Here is a 16,505-nt window from a genome sequence, read left to right as displayed (position 1 = left end):
ACAAGCCCCTTGCGTTCAGTCACATGTGCGAGTAAAGGCACCTCTGTGTTTCTCTAAGCACAAAGTAAAAGTTTCTGTTCTTTTTGAAGAAGTCACCGAATCAGACACTAGGATCACAACAAGCTTTAGGCATGTGCCACTAATAAATGCCAGTAAGTCCCACTAGAGGATTCTGCAGTCCAGAGGCTGGGCTCAGCACAGACTCAGGACTTGGTTCTGCTCCCTGTCTGAGACTTGCCTAATGGCTGAGCTGAGGCTGAGGCAAGGCCCTCCTAAGTGCACCACGTTCTGCTGTGTACAACACTGGTGACAACACTGGGCTTCATAAACCCTGTGAAGGCTTCCGACAGAGTGCTGCATGAGATCTGTGTGTTGTCACAGCTGTCAGACTGCCTTAATCCTATCAGCCTCTAGTTAGGCACTCAGCCTAACTAGGCATGAGCAAAGAATTTGGGAAGAGAACATCTTCACACAGCCTATTACCCTCTGAGACAGAGCATGGGAAAGTCTTCATCACAGCAGGAAGCACCAAGCCTATTTTAATTTATTTTTAACCTAAGCTATGAAGACCTTATTATTAAAACTGTAATGGACAGAAAGGCACCTGAGGTGCAAAAGGCTATTTGAAGAAACAGCAGGAAATCCCTTTGCAAAATTCCTGCCCAACATGATCTTGTGTGCACACAAGAGTAAACAATGTTTCTCTGCTTTCCCTTCTCTTTTTAGGTCTTAACTTTTCCTGTAACGTTTTCACTGCTTCCTACCCAGTCCAAGACTGTTGTCTGCAGAGCATTACTATTGTAATTTGCTGATCATTATTCACAGACATAACCTAACCACTCGCTTGGTTAGGGGCAGGATGCAGCTGAACAAGCCCTGCACCAACTGGTTTCTTGCCAGCTGAAAGGGACGAGTCTGTACACGTATTAGTGATGTCACCACATCCTCTGACAGCCCCTGCCTGTGCACCTTGTGCTGTGGCTGTGGGGGCAACTGCTGCTTTCATCTTCACATTTATTAAGAAGTAACTCAGCTTTAGCAGCTGAGGCTCATTCCCTTCTCAACAGCACTGAACAGCGCAACTAGCAAGAATGTAATTCCCACAGAACAGAGAACCCCATATGGCTTCAACCCGAGAGGAGCATGGCTCTTGGCACGCAGGGTGCTTCCACTTCCACTGTGAGCACTAGCTAGCCTGTGACACTCAGGAATTCCCACAGAGTCCACCTGGTCTTGGATCCTTTCCCTAAGAGCAACCAGTGCCACTTGCCTCACAAAAGGATGCAAGTACCCCTCTGGTGCAGATATGGGAAGCCATAATAAGGCTGAAAGAGGAAGGCAGGAAGGAAGTGAGACAGTCACTGCCAAGCTTGAATGGCAGCCCTCCAAGTCTACTTGCTAAACCTAACTGCAAACATCAGCCATACAACAGTGGGAAAGTACATGAAGATCATTAGGGCTCAGCTGGTGTCCCTTTCACAGAAGGTCTAAGAAAAAGCAGAAACAAAAAGCAGACACTGAAGTGTCTCAGATCAGTGCTGCTGTAGCAACAGGAACTTGTTCAGAAAGAGGCAGTGAAGTCTGCGCTGACATGCCAGGAGTTTACAGTTTGGTAACGGCCTTGTGAGCTGCTGTTCAGCTTAATATAACCATTATTTATGGATGCTCAATGTTTCTAGTTTTGTAGCCTAAGAACTCCAGCAAACTCTGCAGTCTTTGCAAACCATTTTGCCACATAAGGAAGTTTGGCTGGTGTTAAATAGGAAGAGAATTTGGAAAGGCTAGGCAAGGTTACTCAAAGACACTTCCTTCACAGGGAGGCAGCTGCACTGTACTGTCACACAGCAGTTATTTGCCCACAGAGCTCTAGCTGTCTTTCCAGGATGATATGCAGAGCTACTGTCTGTACAAGTGACTCTTCAGAGAGAACTACAAGTCTTAATGTTGAGCTGATGTCACTGCAGAGGCTGGAGTAAGAGATGGCTCTACAATGAAGTCTGCTCCATGGCCTTGATGCAGCATCGGACTGGAGCTTTGGAAAAATCCCAGTTACTGTCCTGGTATCCCTTTGTCGACTCCTTTCAGGTTTCCAGGCTTCTCAGATCATATATGAGCTCAGCTCACCCACTGAAACCTACAGGGAATAAGCAGCACAGATGTGACATAAAGGCCTTCATGGCACAGAGGAGACACTGGAGCTCTGGTCCTTATATCTGGAGCTGCTTGGTATTCCCTTGAGATAGATTCCACCTCTCAATGCCCTAATAAGAATCCCTTGTCCAGGATAGCATGATGGGATTTTTAGTCTAATTTTGTCATGTGCTCTATTTGCTTGTGTAGCCCATTTATACCTTGAAATCTCCATTATGCACCAAGTAAAGAGGCTTGAAAAAGGGAGCAGGGTCTGGGATGCAAGCCATCTTCTTCCACAAGCTGGAAGAGAAAAGAGAAAGGCTTTGGGGTTAAGCACACATTACAGATGCAAAGCAAGGTATTTCCAGGTCTGATTCAGGCAGCTGCAATCACCTGCCCAGCCTCACAAGTTAGCAGGCGGCTGAGGATCCAAGGATGTCTTGTGCTATCAGAGCCATCTAATGGCCTTTCTTGTGGGCCTCACAGGAGGTGGGGCCTCAGCCCTCAAGACTTGTGCACACAATAGTCACGCTAAGGAAAGAGGTTTTTCTTTCCTCCCTGGAAAAGCATGAGCTGCTGGAAATGCATTTTCCCCTCAGGCTGCCCCTGGTCTGCATCTCCAGGCCAGAACTCTGCCATGTGCACTTCTTCTGTGGACAGGGGCTTTGCCAGCCCTGTTGTGCAGCAGCCCAGCACCGTTCCTGCTGTGCTGCAGGCACCCCATCTCTCTGCAATGGCACCTGACCCTCCGAAAAGTAGCGAGCCCCCAGCCAGCACTGAGCAGCCTGTGTCAACTCTGCAAAGGGACAGGCCAGCCATGGCTACTGCTCCCGTCTGGCAAATGCAGAGCACAGACAAGACCAGGAGAACAGCCCGAGGCTGGGTAGCCCCTGCTCATCCCCATGTGCCTTTGTCTTGTCCTAGGCAGCTGAATGGCAGCAGAGCCCCAGAGAAAAGCAAGGCGCTCTTGGCAGTACATCGGCTGGAGACCATACTTTGCTGTCTGTGCATGGATACACAAGATGCAAAGAAGGCTGCATGTGAATAACCCATCTTTAGCAAGACAGAATTGCAGTATTTACTCCAGCTCCCTGAAGCATTCTTACCTCTGTTGTTTGGCCAGAAAGGTTGTGATAGAGGCAGTGATTGCCACGACACCACCCAACAGCAGCAGCCATCCCATGCCTGCTCTCTGTGTCACTGCTGGAGAAAGAGACAGGATCATTCAGGCTCACCTTGCATTTTTACCCTGGTCAAAAAGCAAGAGATGGTGAGGAGACACCCTCAACTTCTACCCCAGACTTTCTCTTAGGGACACTAGGCTTTGCAGGACAGTGAGAAGGTCAGTATAAACAGCACATATCAGCCCAGGCCTGGGGTTCATGTACTCAGTAAGCAAGCCAAACATGCCTGTCTTTACTAGACTATTTTTTCTAATTAATTAGATTGGAGTTCTAGAAGTATTCTCTGCCATTGGGCTGGAAGGGCAAGCAGAGCTGGTTGTGTGTACCGGCAGGGCCAGTTGTCAATGTCAGCGGATGACTCCATTCACTCCAAAATCCATGGTAACTAGTGCCTTCTCGGGGTCTGGCTCTCACTTGGAACTCGTACTCAGTGTTTGCGTGGAGTTCCTGTGGCAGAATTACCAGTGTCCTTTTATCTTCATGAACAGCTTTAGTCTTCCAAGTCTGTGAATGATGAAACACCAAACACTCAGGGCTGGAGTGAATGCTCCTACCTTATCCTCACAGCTACCCAGCAAGGAGCCCTGCAAAGTCATTTCCTCTGCTCTCATGTTGTTTCTGCAAGGCTGTGCTCTGGTCGGGCAGCAGCTGCATGGGGCCCTCAGGGATCCTTCCATGCAGGACAGCATGAGAAGTAAATGAACTATCAGCCTTCCACACAGGAGCTAGTACTTCTTAAACAGCTTCTCGATTCTTTTTTCAGTTTTACCTGTTTTCAGTCCAGGCAAGCAAAGCGACACCTTTTCCAAACCATGAAAACTCTTTCTCCCCACCAGTGCTCTGGTCCTGGTTGTGAGGGCCCCCTCTTTGCTACTACGTCCTACTTGGTGGTAAACTGACATCTCACTTACCTCCCAGGTGTCAGTCCCTCTCTTGTAACGCAGCTGATATTCCAGCTCCTCATTCAAAAAGTAGAAAGGAAAGTTCTGGTAGATGGTTTCCCAAGAAATATTGTAACCCTCTGAGAACACAGCAGTCAGATTGAATGGAGGCTGTGGTTTGACTGAAAGACAGGATGGTGTTACCCTTCCCAACATCACTGCAGACAAGAGGTGGCCCAGCATGGTATCAGCAATGCAGAGTGAGCAGGGAGCAAACGTGCCCTGGCAGGGTGGGCCCCCCCTCCCCAGAACAACACCCACAACATTGCTGCCTCTCAGGCTGAGCCACCACGCACAGAACCCCACACCTCAGCGCATTTCTCTAAACATGCCTTTTGCCTGTCTCTGAACCTCCGCATCACCTAAGGAGCAGGAGAAGATAGCACAAGGGGCTAATACCTGCTGGGAAACAAAGAATACAGCACCTTGTTCTTTCATGGCATACGAGGATTCTGTGCAGTCATGGTCACTTGCACAGTTAGGGAAATACCCTTCAGTGTAACACAGACATCAGGAAAAGCTGATGATAGTGGACACTGCATAAACCCAGTGCAAATCCCTGTGTCATAAATGCCTAAAAGGCAAGCTTCTGTATCCCCTGCAGGCTGTTTTCATACATCCAAAAGCAGTAATGCACAAACTCCAGCACTAGGTCTACAGGGTCCATCACTGAGCTATGATGCCCCTGTATGAGGACACCTAGGAGGCATCCAAAGCATCATGATAACCTGTCAGTGGAGGCAAGAGACTTTCCTGAAATGTTGTGGTATTTTTTAAAGAGATGACACTTCTCAAATAAAGTTTAATTTGCGAAGAATCCAAGTAGATAAATCCTTATTCACATGGCCACACGGGGCCTGTCTGCCTGCCTAACCACCCCTTCTCGCCACAGTTTGCCGCACAACTCGGAACACACCAGCATTCCAAGTCAACTATATGGCTGCACCCAAATCTCCTGTCACGTGGAAGTTCTGGAGTTGCCCCAGAAAGAACTGGCACATTCATTATGTCTGGGACACCTTGTGCCACCCACAAGGTGGGTGTCATGTTGGTTCACGTATCCACTGCAAGAGCCTTTTGGGACTCCTGTGAGGACATTTGTGGCATTTGCAATTAAAATTTGCAATTTGTGGCATTTGCAATTAAATTCCTCCTGTCTTTCAGATTCTAGCCAAGAACAAACACCTGCATAGTCTACATATGAGACTAGTCTAAGTTTATTACCTCTTGCTTCATGGGGAAAAGAAATTTCCCCACAAAAAGGCTGGGACTAAGCCAGCTCCAAGCTCAGCCTCAAGCATCAATGTTTCTGCAGTTTACAATAAGAGCACAGTGCTGTGTAGATGAGTGCACATCAAACACAACCCCCCAGCACTGCCTGCCATGCTCACTCCTTGCCCAGACTATCTAGGAGACAGATACAAGGTCAGACAGTATTTATCAAATCCACCATTTTTCTACTTACTGTTCTCAGACATATAAAAGCCTTTGGAAATCACATGCTGCTTATTAGCTATCTCTGTAACATCCACCTGGACTTTGATATCTGCCAGGAGTTCAGTCATATCCACAGTGCACATGTACTCTGTGTGACTGGTGTTCCTGGACAATTGCAGGAGACTGCAGGCAGCCACAGTGTTTTCTGGAACTTCCTCAGAAACCCTAAAAACCACCAAAAAAATCAAACAAGTCCACATCTACCACATGCTGTGATTCGACTAAAGCACCAGGCATAGAAATAATGAGGGAAAAAAAGGCAACATGTTCAAATAAAAATGTATCTTTGAACTTTGACAGTTTTTGTGTCTGCCTGTCGTCCGTCTGCCCCCCCACCTTCTCTTTGCTCAGCTTAAGATCTGTGAGAGCAGTAGAAAAGTGTTTGTGGAAAGGAAAGGTGCTGACCAGGGCTGCACAGCCCAGGACTGCACCCACGTCCTTGCTGGGGCAGAGCAGCAGCCACATGAGGCTTGGACAAACTGCGGGAGCCCTGCCAGCACATAGGAGTGAAAGTCCCTTGTTAACAGCAGCAAAAGGCAAGGTATTCCCAGGGTAGGAGAGAAAACATGCCAAGGAAGCCAGAGTCAGTGAGGCAGTCAGTGGCAAGCAGAGCAGTCAGTGGACACAAGAACCAGGGATCCTTTGTCAAGGGAGGTGCCAGTTGATAACTGGAGTGTGAAGCACCAAGTAAAAGCCAGCATGGCAGCAAGAACAAGATTTCTACCTAACAAAGGGGTCAGAAGGACACCACTGTGCTATGGCCATGTTAGAAGTTCCTGCTAACTTCACTTTACTCATCCTACTGAGACGCACCATGTTGCAGTGAGGTTATATGAACTGGCACCCAAGTCATTCCTCAGGACACAGGACAGCGTCTGTACATAGTCCACAAAACAAGTGAGGTTTTCACAACACGTAGCTGTAGGTTTGGGAAGAGAAAACACAATATCAACTTCCATGGTGAAGCAAGCAGAACTTTATATCAATACACATGGTCCTCAGAGTTCCCACTAAACCTGAAGGTAACGGCCCACTCTGTGACAGCCCCCCCAGAAGTCTCCAGTCTTGGAGTGCAAGATGTGTTCCACCTCTATAGGGAAGCAAGTCACTGACAGCAAGATAAGTGTCAAACAAAAATCTATTAAAAATGCAGTAGCAGCAAATGGCATGCCAACATACAGGAAATGCTCAGGTTGTGCCTGAGTTGCCAAAATTATCTCTGTCCCCTCTTACACAGTCACTATAGCAGAGTCACATACTCTTTCTGCAAGAGCCCTGGCTTATGCAGCACGAGGCATGATTACCCCATCAGGAAGAGCAGCATATTGAAACAATTTTAATGATACCACTTCCTAAATCGAGTTCTGTTCTTTGCTGGTTTCATTTATGGCACGGACAGGGCATTTTGCACATTTTAAAAAGCGGTATTTTAGTAATTCTTTCTTTACCATGCTCTCTGCTTACTACTTTTTTGTAGCTTGCTATCTATCTGCAGCATCATTGCTTTTCATGTGCAGCTCCAGGGGCTCGGAATATGTTTTTAATGGAATTTTGGAAAAAAACCCAACCCCTGCAAATTTGTAGTTACTAGAACTTCCATAAATCATACTGATACTAAAGTGACAAGCACAATGTATTAACCACTTAAACTGAAACAGACTTCTAAAGAGAACTTGAGAGGAAATTGTAGAATTTATGCTGGTCATTAAAAAAATCAGATAATTTGAAAGTGTTCACAAAGCAGCTTTTATGCTCTTCTAATTGTTCCGCAGGAGCTCTGCTCACATATCAGAATCTGGAATGTGCTGTACAACAGCACTGCTGTTCTGTGCATAACACACTTATCTCCCTGGATTTCATGGCAGAGCAGATGGCAGCACCGTGAGAAATGTCTGCATTGGTGAGTCCTCTCCTGACAGCATCTTGGGCTTACAAGAGACACTGCTACTACACTAGTGAGGAAAGGCCTGTAGGAGATGCTGGTGCAAACCATGCCTACTAGAGTGACTATTCATCTCTTACATGTACAGTATCACCCCTTTTTGATGGGAATAAAATTGTCGTCATCCAGGGGAAGATGTCAAGGTTGTTACATCCATGGAACGTGTCATTGCCCCCAGCCCAATGGGAATCGTGTCACTTCACACCCATCAGGCACCCAAGCCCTCTGATGCTTCACCTCCTTTTGTCATTCTGATGCTTCCCTGCTTCCTCCCTTCCCCTGTTGAACAAGCTTTGTGTTCAGAAGGGTTGTTTGCATACGTTGAAAGCAGGCTTACATGATATGCTTAACAACCACAATGCCTGATTTTAAAGAGAATGCTGTGGACAAAGAGCAACCACCAATGTGGAATGCAGGCAAGGGGTGCTCTGATGGACCAGAAACACCGTTCCACCCTCAAGATCACACCACAGTCCTCCAAAACAAGTTGTCTCTGCATTTACAATCACGATGCACAACAGGCATATCCAGTGGAAGGTGCAGCCCAATTCTAGGCCAGAGTAAGTTCAAAGGAAAACAAAAAGTCCAACTTTTCCCACTAATGTCATTCATTACAAAAGTTTCTTCCTAGTCCTGCTGGATCAGAGCACACGCTGCTCTCCCTGCATGAGCTCTAGGCAGCACTCAGGTTTGTGTTCAAGGCACTTGCAGCCCCCAGAGAGCCAGGATGGTGACTAAAGAAACTTGAGGATGCTTGGGACAGCCTGGCCCAAGGATGTACATACACTTTATGAAACTGTAAATTATTCAAATTAGGTGGTTGTCACTTTGTTTCATTTTGACTTTTTAATTTCATGCTGACTTCAGAATTTTGTTCTAAAATTTTCATTAAGTTTAACTTGTCATTGTGAGCCCTGAGTAGGCTCTTCCAAGGGCCCTGGTACAAACAGGGTTTGTTCCAGAGTCCTGAACAACAGACTTTTTCTTCCTTAGCCTAAACTTCACTCTCCTACAAACACAGGGTTATAAATCCCTTGCTTTCCTTTAGAGAGGGCTGCAAGTATTAATAATCTCATAAGATTGCTAATTAGTATTCTTCTATGCTGTTATGTTCATCAGCCAAATGGACTATTATGCCTAGGTAGCTGGTAAGCTGCAAGTGTATCTTTGGGCAGGAATCTGTTAACAGAATTAAGAAGACGACAGTTTTTTACTGTGAAGGAAATAATTAAGTGTTGCAAACCCAGATAGATCTAGGATGAACTAGCCATCCTTGACAGCATCAGAAAAAAAAATCAAAAACTTTTAATACAAGAATCTAGTTTGGTCCAAACTGAAATTAGTACAGGATAATTCCCTGGCTTGTGTTACCCAAAATTCAGATCAGACATCACAATGGTCCTGTATGGCAGGAAGATAAACCTCAGAATTCATCTTTTCTGCTAATTTAGGTTTGGAGGAGGTTCAATGCTTAGAAGCAGCCTGTAAACGCTAAAACTTGTGCCTGCTCCCTGCAGACACTGCTGTAGCTGCCTTTTTCTGTCCAGCTGACCTGTTCAGAAAGCCAGCTCTGAGTCAGCTGGAGCTTGCACAATGGGTAGGAACCAGCAAGGGGGGGGGTGTGGGGTCTGACTGTCTGCATGGTGCAGTCCTGAGCAAGGCGGCTTCAGACCAGGAGAGGTTCACGCCACTGTCCCTGGCTGGCCTGCCAACAGCAGCCATAAGCCCCAGGGATATCCTGGTCTTGGCCACCAGAACCTTTCCTATGGCAAAGGTGGGGTTTGGGTGGTGTTCACTCAGGCTGAGCTCTGCCCAGCTGTGCAGCTTCTTGCGTGTGTCCTCCACTACCCATGGAGCCTCTTCCATAACTCATTATCCCATGGAACCCTCTCCCCTGGTATCCTATCTTGTGCTTGCTGTCCCATGACAACTTAGAAGCATGCACATCTCAGCAGGGCCTGTGTCATAAGCCATGAAGATAAATCCTATGGGTGTACAGCCTGGAAGAGATATCTGGGAACTTACTGTACTGGAATAAGAGGAAGAAGGAAATACTCTTGAGCCACAGTTTGTTCCTCATGTTGGTTCTGACTGGATGTCCTGAGGGAAAAAAAACAAAACCAAATCAAAAACCTGCACACCTTAAAAAACCCCAAACAAACAATTAAAAGTTCATCTCTGCCATCTCTCATATGTTGAAGGTTGAGGTGGAATTAATTTTGCTTTAATTTAAATATCTAAAAGTAAAGTGCCTAATTTAGGCAAGTCATTTCAGCTCTCCTCTGTGTACCTACTCCATGGGTTAGGAGAGCAACCAACAACCCTGCTAACTGATGATAAACAAGTCAGTGAAATCTCTGCTCCTTGCCAGCAGCATGTGCACAGAGAAGGCAGGAAAGTGACTGCAGCCACAGTCTATCCACGCAACAGGAAGGCACTTGGGTTAAGCACTAACCCACTTTTTTCATTGGTTTCCTGCAACTAGAAATGGTTTGCAACTGGGAGAAGTGACACTGCTGTGGCTTCAATATCTGTACAGTGAATTAGCCAGAGTCTGAATGTCCCCGTGGGTCTGTATAAGCAAGGCTTGTGAGAACTCATTGGTTTGTTCTACTCATGGTTAAATAACCGTGGAGCTCCTGGTTAAGGGACTCCCGGAGGGCAAACCAGTCAAAAAAAAAAAAAAAAAAAGCTTCCCATATGGCACAGAAGAGAACGATGTACACTACTCACTTCAGGGAAAGGCTGCCCTGGGGCGCTTTGGTGAAGAGAACCTACAGAGAAAAGGACAGCAGGATGTTTACAACAGTATGAGGAAACAGCATCACATACAAATGACTGCTTGATCCACAGCCTCCGCTCCAAGACCAACCCCTCAAGCCACATAACACACTAAAGCTGTGTTTTCACCGCATTTAACATTTACAGAAATACACAGATGTGCACAGAAAGACTTAAAATGAGCTCCCTGCAGAGTACTGGGAGTTCTTCTCCTCAGGCTGGTCCCAATCCCTTCATGTCCCAGTCTGTGTCGATACCGACACTGGGGGCTCTGTGACCCAGGTGCAAGAGCAGGTCCTGGGGTGCCTGTACCTCCCCAGCACCAGCAGCAAGCACGCAGGCCGGCGCCCAGCAGAGAACGCCAGCGAGGCCTCTCCCACCCGCAGAACATTTGTGGTGTCTAAAAATTTCCCAGGGTTACTCAAATAATGAAAGCAAAATAAATTTAGCAGTCACCAGAAAGCCCCTGCAGCCCCACATGGGCTCAGGGCCTTGCTCTAAGGCACCAGTGTCCAGATGAGATCAGCAACGAACACCTCATGGCTGCAGGGCTGCGGCGGGAGCAGCCGTGCTGCTGCTGCCCCTCCTTTCCTGCCAAAGGCATCGCGCAGGTGAAGCACATGCTGCAGCTCGGCACGGGGCCCCAGGCACTCTGCTAGTCGCCTCAGCTGCTGCGAGCAGCAGGACAGAAGCTCTTTCCCCACACTCCAGCCCTTCCTTCTGCAGCATACATTTCCTTGAGGAAATGCCTTTTCTCAACCCCTCTGGTCCCAGTTCAAGTTTTCTCTGTATGATAGCTATTGTCATCACCACTATTTCTGATGGTGCAGTCCCTGATTATAAGACACAGGCCACTGTCTAAACCCACCTTGTGCTCCCACTCGTCCTTCCACTGCTCTTCTCCAAATTCTCATTCCTTTGAGAATGTTCTCCTGCCATCCGGAACCTGCTCACCTGACTTCATGCTAAGACTGCCTGCACCATGAAAACGGATGCCCTCAAGGCGGGCAGTCTCCTGATGCAGCTTCTGGTCATGACTTCCCAGCATCGAGGCCCCTGTTCCTTGCAGCACATTTAACAGAAGAACCGGCCACTGGGGCCTGTGTCGCTTGCCCTGGAGACATGATACATGCAGCTGTCCGCTGCTTTTTTACCTCACCCTTCTCCCTGTGAAGTACCTAGAACCTGTTACTGCTGGGCTTAGAACACGCAGGGATGCCCTGGCTTAGGAAGACAACAAGCTGCCCAAAGGGGCCTGTTCCCACCCCAGAGCACAGCCTGCGGGGCTGCTGTTCCCCTCAGCCCTTTGTGCCCTCCTTCTGGCTGTAACCCAGCGCAAGCCACAGCGCCCGGGGCCCTGCGGCAAAGCCCACCTCAGCGTCACTCCGCTGTGGGACTGTCACGCTCTGCAGTCCTGGCCACCCGGTAGGGCCGAGAAAGGCAACTTGCTACCTCTTCTTCAGCAGAGGAAGGAAGGGTTGGGCCGTCAGGAGGGCTCTGCAGCCCCACTGCTTGTTTCACAATCCAACTGGCAGTGCCCCAATGTTTCATGTTCATGATATTTCTGTAGCTCCCTCATTTTACCCCCATTCCTGCCTAAATGGCCAGAGCAATGCAAGGGAAGTCTTTGCTGTTTTTAGCTGCTGGACTGTGGTTTCTTTAAAGTGCTATTCCTATTTTCCTTCCTCTGCTCAGAGAATAGTACCATCAATCCAATGGTACAGGAAGGACTGAACTGGAAAAAGTAAAAACAACTAGCTCATCAGGAAGATGTTTTATGGAGACATCAGAGGCTGCCATTACACACTGGAGAGGGGTTAACATACAAGGAAGCTTCCTGAATAAGAGCACAGTAGCAATAATAAGACAGAAAAGCAGTAGGATCTGCTAATACAGTTGAAGCAAGGAGGCGATACTTCCTCACCAGGGACTTCACTGCCCCATCTCTTACCCTTGCCAGTGCATACAGATTAGTCCAACGCTTATCTCCTTCACTTCTTGCACAGTTCTCCTACCTCAGTGTGGTGGGAAAGCACTGCTACCTCTAAGTGCACCACAGAAAGTGTCGGTGCTGTGTGCCTGACCTCCTGGCTGTGCTCCAGGTTGTTATGACAAGATATGGATGCATGTGCAGAATAGCTGGGAAATATGCAGCTCTGCAGCAGTGTCTCTGTGGTCTTTGCTGGCTGAAAGACCTCATGGCTTCACAGAGATGTATAGCAGACCCTGTTCTGAAGCTTCCTCCAGCCAGGGCCTCTGCAAGCTTCAGTCCCAGTCTGGGATTAACACCCCTGCCTTTCCTACATCCCTCCATTTGTTACACTCTTCCATTTGCCTCCGTGTGTCAGCACCTTGCTCGTGTGATTGTTCACTTGGAGGGAAGAGTGGCAGTTGGCAATGAGCAGAGGCAGGTACTTAATTCTGTCTGGCATTAGAAAAGTCCTTTCTACCACCTCATTTCAATTTCTCTGTGAAATGGGGACTCTGAAACAGCTTCATCCTTGAAACACAGCTATTTAATTCTTATAACATGTGAAGTATTGTACAGCTGCTAAGCATCACTGCTGCAGACTCCGTAGTGTCCTAGGGAACAGTGTGTGAGAGCACAGGAATAAAGCTGATTAGCCATTCACATAGATGTGCACACGTAAATGATACCACCAGGTTTTGATATACCAAAGAATAAGAAATATGACCAATACAGACACAGACATTTACAGACACAAAGATGATTTTAGTGAAGGATCTGGTAATATGGTGCTATAAGCTGCCAAAGATGGAAGCAGTCTGAGCTCACAGTTTGAAGTGTCTCCAGGAAATGTATATGCTTACCAAACTTCCCCAAAAGAACCCTAATTAAGAACTCAGTTGAAGTAAAAAACCAAAACCAAACAGCCCCCTCGGTATTTCCAAGCATGAGAAAATAAATGTCATTGCTACACCCAAGCAAAAAAGCGTGAAAGTCTCTCAGTCACCATCTGTATAAAAAACAGAGCTTTCTTCTTGAAAAAAAGTGCATTATCAACATACACCACCATCTAATCACAAAGCCCAAGCAACAGGGAGACAGAAAGATTCTCTAGCTGTCCAGTAGAGGCCAACAGCAATGACAGCGGGGGCACAAGGGCCACGTCAGCTACAAGAAAGCTTTACAGTGAAGTCACAGATATCAAGCAGTAGTGAACTGGCAGCAGGGAAAGTTGGAGAAAACATGAACATTACCTTGCCCTGTCCTCTCAACCGTCCATTTCAGCCTTCCAACACGTCCATGGCTGGCCTGGCTAAATCACCACTGCGGCCGCAGACGCTGCGTGCGCAGGAGCTAGAAAGCAGGTGGGTCTCATGAGCACTGAGTAAGGGTAAAGCCTGCTTGTGCACAACCCAGGCTGTAGGTATTGGAATACAGTGATAAATGGTGGTTGACGTCACCACTGTATCAGTATTACTGTGCAGATAGAAGGATGTGGTGAGCAGAGGAGGCAATGAATTCGGGTCTAAACACCTACACAACATTTATTACTGTATTGCTCTGCTCTGTTCCTCTCATGTGAGAAAAAGGTGGGAGAGTAGATAACAACTCACAAGCCTCCAAACTAAAAGGTCATAGTGGGGCTGGTGGGTTAGAGCTTTGCAGTGGGGAGGCATCAGTGTGAGAGCATTAAATGGCCAAACCTAACTATACAGTACAGTGTGTATCCCATCAGAGACAGTAAAGAGCCACTGCACTGCACTTCTGCCTGTCCTCAGAATGGCCCCTGGGCCCAGAGCAGCAGCACCAATCCTCAGACCACAGGCAGGGAGCTGGTCTGGCTCCTGCAGGGTAGAGGGGCTCACCCCTGCCCTGGCCTCCGGCCTGCAGCTTGTGCCTGGGCTGGCGCTCTGCAGGTTGCAAGGCTGACACTGCGGACGGGCAGGCCAACTCACTTCTGCGTACGTTAAAATGGGTTGCAAGGAGCTCAATGCATGCTCCTTGTGTCCTTGGGCAAGAGGAAAAAGAGCAGGGCTATAAGGGGGCTTTGCACGCGCAGCATAGTGTGGTGGAAGGAGGGTAAAGAACAAGGAGCTGGAATAACCCAAGGAGACTGCAGCAGTGAAGCAGGCACAAAGCAGCTGGGTGCAGGGTGAGCAGGCTCTGTGCTCAGCCCCTGCTGCACCCACCACACCGCAAGAGGAGGTGCAAATAGTTGGCGCAGCATGGCACCACCAGCCAGGCAGCCTGAGGCACCAGATGCACACCCAAGCAGGGGGCAACTCTCACCCAGACCTCAGGGCTCCTCAGGTATCTGTAAGGGAAATTACAGATATGGGAGAGTCAGGCTGGTCAGTCTAAGTACAATACACTGTGCCCGTACATGTGTGCATGTGCAAGTACATGCGTGTGCACATGTGAAGCTGTGCAAGTATTGCAATGTGAAGAGCAACACGTAGTCTTGCTCCTGCAGAGCAAATGCTTAACATACAACTGGCTCCTCAGTGCTGGGAGCCCAGCACAGTGTGACCCACCAGATCTCTTTCAGTCCTGAGGACTGTGCCCACCGTACGCAGCCTGGGAAGAGCCATGATCCTACACACGCGCAGGATCTCTAGGGGCCCTGATACTTGTTGCCACCTGGCACACAGTATAGACCTATCTCCTGCACAGAACAAAGCAAGCCAGTGGGCTCAGTGCCCGGTGACTGTCTCCACAAGCACACAGCTCTTGAGCTGCTCTGTGCTGTGAGGGCACTGACACCTCTATGCCTGAGGTTCCAAGACACTTCAGGGCAGCTGAATCCAGCCCCAAAAGCAGAGCACTTGGAGACCTGAAGCAGTTCAATTGCCATGGATTTATGCTGATTTGAGAAAAGAGGCAACTACTTTCATCCAGCTGTAATCTCAGCCGAGCCTGCAGTGGCAACATTCACCAGAAACAAGTGTGAAGGGTGCAGCAGGAAAGGCTTGGTAGACTCTGCTAAAGCTATTGATGACCCAAGAGCATTTTGCCATGACTAGAAGGACAACATCTGTAAGTATTTATAAGCAAGAATAAATACACACAGAGGAAATAACAGTCAGAGCTGACATTGCCTTTCTCTAGAAAGGAGAATTAGTGATACTTGCAGTTATCAAGGTCATGATACGGGGGGAAAAAATCCCACACAAACAATACTACATCTGTATTTTCTTCCTATCACAACAGAATTAAGACAATATCCTCTGCATTGTCAAAGATACAGACCTGGTATAACTCTAGGGTCAAAGGCACCTTTACTGGTTGGTGACATTTAGGAAGAAGGTAATCATACATTATGATAAGCAATGAGTAAAAAATGGCAGGAGAACAGCTGAAACATGAGTAACAGTGTTCTAGTGGAAGGGAAAGCAATAGAAGAAACCACCTCAAAGCTCAGGAAATAGGGTAAAACATGAATGAGCGAGGCAGAAAGCGGAGGTGTTAGTCAGCAAAGCAGCAGGCTGAAAAACAACAAAGCCCCCCAGCTGGCAGGGTGCTGCAGAGGAGGAAGCAGTGCATTGCTTTCGTTCTGGGGAATGCTGAGTGCCACCTACAGAGACCCCAGCACCCTGCCCTCCCGCCTCCCTTTTGCTTTTGCCAGTCACCTCTTTGTAGCCACCAACATTGGACTCAGCCTCTTGTTTTCCCCAATATACATGAAGTCTGAACCCATTCTGCATGAAGGCTGTAGTAGGAGGACACCACTTTGGCTCCTGCCAGAGGAAAAGGTCTTACCTTCACAGAGCTGTGACTGTGCACATTTTGCTCACACGGAAGGGACCGCACAGAGGCTTGTATCTTCTCTTAGGAAATCACCAGACACATGCTGGTAAACAGAAACAGGAATGACTGTGCCTGTGAACTCACCCTGTCCATCTGGAACAGAAACCTACAGCTCTCATGCAGCATGCAAAATGTGCCCAGAGCATCTCCCAGATGCCTCACTAACGCTGAATACATTCAGTCCACAGGAAAGCATGCTCTCCCCAAGACAGCCTCCGCGCCAGCCTTCTCTGGGAGCCTAGACCCCTGTC

At 47.9% G+C, this 16,505-nt stretch overlaps 1 protein-coding gene across 3 annotated transcripts in view; it reads right to left on the bottom strand.

The window, feature by feature from the left end:
• Positions 1 to 16,505, bottom strand: part of IL21R (interleukin 21 receptor) — a 19,128-nt gene extending 2,623 nt beyond the window's left edge. For 2 of the 3 annotated variants that reach the window (XR_003991166.1, XM_030484366.1), the window contains exons 1-9: positions 16,207 to 16,505; positions 10,431 to 10,471; positions 9,723 to 9,797; positions 6,569 to 6,674; positions 5,724 to 5,920; positions 4,229 to 4,380; positions 3,644 to 3,821; positions 3,240 to 3,336; positions 2,352 to 2,433 (exon numbers count right to left, since the gene is read on the bottom strand). Coding sequence is in view for 2 of the 3 variants with exons in the window: in XM_030484366.1 (XP_030340226.1) it covers positions 2,352 to 2,433; positions 3,240 to 3,336; positions 3,644 to 3,821; positions 4,229 to 4,380; positions 5,724 to 5,920; positions 6,569 to 6,674; positions 9,723 to 9,777 (867 nt within the window). In the remaining variant the exon portion in view is untranslated. Of the gene's footprint in view, positions 1 to 2,351; positions 2,434 to 3,239; positions 3,337 to 3,643; positions 3,822 to 4,228; positions 4,381 to 5,723; positions 5,921 to 6,568; positions 6,675 to 9,722; positions 9,798 to 10,430; positions 10,472 to 10,934; positions 10,983 to 16,206 lie in introns of those variants that run through there. The other variant, XM_030484367.1, reaches the window with a different exon arrangement.

The sequence above is a fragment of the Strigops habroptila genome, chromosome 4 (genome assembly GCF_004027225.2).
Source record: "Strigops habroptila isolate Jane chromosome 4, bStrHab1.2.pri, whole genome shotgun sequence".
NCBI lineage: Eukaryota > Metazoa > Chordata > Aves > Psittaciformes > Psittacidae > Strigops > Strigops habroptila.
The sequence above is the reverse complement of the archived record's forward strand: the minus strand, read 5'-3'. Positions and strand labels throughout refer to the sequence as shown.